At 35.1% G+C, this 2,909-nt stretch overlaps 1 protein-coding gene across 1 annotated transcript; it reads right to left on the reverse strand.

Annotated features, from left to right (window-relative positions):
• Nucleotides 1-214: 214 nt before the first annotated feature.
• On the reverse strand, nt 215-1,917 carry LOC112517952 (expansin-A4-like). Its single transcript, XM_025125396.1, has 3 exons — nt 1,773-1,917; nt 1,366-1,684; nt 215-767 (listed from the first exon to the last, which is right to left on the reverse strand). Exons 1-3 carry the CDS (start codon nt 1,915-1,917, stop codon nt 458-460), a joined length of 774 nt encoding a protein of 257 aa, XP_024981164.1. The 3' UTR covers nt 215-457.
• Between the last annotated feature and the right edge of the window lie 992 nt (nt 1,918-2,909).

Genomic DNA, 2,909 nt, shown 5'->3' on the forward strand with positions numbered 1-2,909 from the left:
GGGATTGAGAATCCACCTTGCCTCTCGGTCAACAAATAAGCTGCCCTTACGGCATCGGGTCATGAGTAATCAGTGTTTTGTCTTCTAGCTCATTTTTGTCGGTTGTATATAATTTTTCTTTGATCGTGTTTACCACACCTCGCTGTATTTCTCGGGTTTTCTTCTTCTAATGGTTCCTTTTTATTTTCAATAATATGCTTTTTTTTAAATAAAAAACAGATTTGACAAAAATCATATGATCATGAAAACAAACGATTATACATATTCAAGATTTAAGATGCGGGCAACATTTTTTTGCAGCCGCCTCAGCCTAACAACCTAAGTATCCCCAAAAATTTAAAACCTTCCATCTTTGGTCCTCCATCTTTTGACATATTAGCTTTTACACCCCCCGATAAAGAAAAGTAAGACAAGAAAAGTCGACGACAAAAAGTGGAAATTTATATAGGATCTGGTTTTACACTCGGAAATTCTTCCCGGTGAAGGTTTGACCGAACTGCCAGTTGGCCGGAGCGATGTTCCATGAGGTGGTGGTGCGTCGGTCACTGGCTGTTACCCTGAAGGAGAGTGACTGACCAATCAGAACTGCGTTTGACTGCCAATTTTGACCCCAGTTCCGACTCATACTCATCCAGTTGGTCCTTGTGCCTTTCACCCACACTTTCTGAATATCACCGGCGCCGGCGACGTTGCTGATTAGAACCAGGTTGAAGTAACGGAAACCGTTGACGGTGAATCTTATCCCACCCGACTTCCGGCATGGCACCCTTTAGTAATACATCACAAACACCAAGGTCAATATGTCATTTCAAATTGTCATAAAATCACGTGATTAGAAGGCCCACATTTGAAGTTGTGAGTTTTGTTCACCATCTAGAATATTTATAACAATTCATATTTTTTTCAAAATCACTTGTCAACTTATTATATATAAAAAATATTTAGCTTTTTTAAGAAAATTTATTACTGATTTAACATCGATATAAATTATTTATCCAAACATTTATTTATACCTATATCACATCAGAATATGTCAATAAATTAATTTTATAAATAATCTCAAACACCTCCTAAATACCAATAAAAATTTTCTATTTTAAAAATTATGTTTTATAATATCTTTTTCTATATAAGGATAATATTTAATATATTAATTAACATATATTTGTTTCATAATATATTTATTAATTATAAAACTTAAAGTGTACATGTAAATCAATGATATTATAAAACACATATATGTTAATTAATACATTAAATCTAGTTTTAGAATTAAAAAAAACATATAAAATTCTCGAAGTTTTTTACAATTTTATGACTAAAAAAAGGTCGCCTTTAATAAACACATACTATACGGATACTTACCGGCGGTAAGAAACGGGGACGATGCCGGCACGGTACTCAGCGATCTTAAGAAACATGGGCATGGCGAGATCGAAGTGGGTACGAGGAGGGTTACACCAACCACCATTATCGCTAGGTTGGGCGAAATTCGGAGGGCAGAAGTTGGTGGCGGTGACGAAGATGGAAGGGCTTCCGGCATGGCACCACCGTGGGTCTTGGGTGCATTTGATTTCAAAACAAGCACCGCAGCTAAACCCATTGTTAAATAACGCCGTACTCAGTGCCGCCGTGTTCACTCCGTAGCCTTGGCTGTAGAGATTTCCATACCCACAAGCACCACCTGTAAAATTAACAAACACAATAAGCTTGAGAATCGAGAAGCTTCTAGAGGTACAATGTGCATTGAAATTAATCAATGGCATACATACCCATGGTACCGGAGGCGTCACTACCGCCGTAGAAGGTAGCATGAGCACCTTGCCATGCCCCGCCGGCGTAGTTGCCGGGGATTCTGGCGTCGGCCACCGACAGAAGTGAGATGATAACGAAGAGAAGGCCGGTGGGGATAGCCATTTAGAAAGAGAAGGGTGTTGGGTGATGGTGGAGAAATGGGAGGTTGTTATGGAGTATTTATGGAGGGGATTGTGGTGGATGTCAGAATTTTTTTTCATAAAAATAAAAAGAAAATAAAAAAAATTATTTATTTATTATGATTATAATACATTTTCGGTATTCATTATTTTTTTGTTTTTATAATTTAAAATTTATTGAAGTTTTTGTTTTTATGGTTTATAATTTCATTTCTATTTTAGTTCTTTATGCTTAAAAGTGGTATTGCAGTCTTAAAGACGAAAATAAAAATGAATTGCAAACTACGGTAATAAAAGTCGAAATTTCAAAACTACAGGAAAAATCCATAATTTTTAATAAACACGAGGGACTAAAAACATAATTTCTCTTTATTTATTTATTTAGGAGCCATGGGATATCATTGGACCAACCTCGTAACCTATTCAATACCTAAATCCGACGGTTACGAGCGTACTAAATGTGAATAAGGGAATTGTCTAAGATAGTTATTCTCGATTTTTTTTTATTAACTTGGATATTTAACTCGTTATGCAAACCAACTAATCATAGAACGATCACTTGTTTGTAGATAGGCCGGAGTCACTACATTTGAACCTACATGGCCATAAGAGGATTTTTATTCCTTCTTGGATTTTTATTCTCGACTTTTTAATTTACTTTATAATGGGTTTTTATATTTTATCAAATGAAATAGTTAAGATTTTGTAAGTAAGCATTTTAACACTTTTGAAATTTATTTTTTATAAATTTAATATTTATAAGTTAACATATTCGTACTTTGATGTGGTGTTATTTACGAAATGCTGATATGAGAATGTCATTTACGCAACTTGCTAAAGTGCTAGAAACTTTTCATATCAACATTTGTTGATCCTCTCTCTCAGTGATTTGATGATAATCCTTTTTTCCTTTCGATGTATTTTTGTGTTTCTGTACTTTCGGTTCCAGCGATCAATACACTGAGCTTGTTCAGT

The sequence above is a fragment of the Cynara cardunculus genome (assembly GCF_001531365.2).
Source record: "Cynara cardunculus var. scolymus isolate 2C chromosome LG 9, CcrdV1, whole genome shotgun sequence".
NCBI classification, from domain to species: Eukaryota; Viridiplantae; Streptophyta; class Magnoliopsida; order Asterales; family Asteraceae; genus Cynara; species Cynara cardunculus.

What these genes read in the sequence shown, in the direction of transcription:
- LOC112517952 (XM_025125396.1), bottom strand. Translation starts at nt 1,917, where the DNA reads ATGGCTATCCCCACCGGCCTTCTCTTCGTTATCATCTCACTTCTGTCG. An exon ending in TGACGCCTCCGGTACCATGG is followed by an intron (nt 1,685 to 1,772) that starts GTATGTATGCCA and finishes TTAATTTTACAG; the next exon opens with GTGGTGCTTGTGGGTATGGA. An exon ending in GTCCCCGTTTCTTACCGCCG is followed by an intron (nt 768 to 1,365) that starts GTAAGTATCCGT and finishes GTATTACTAAAG; the next exon opens with GGTGCCATGCCGGAAGTCGG.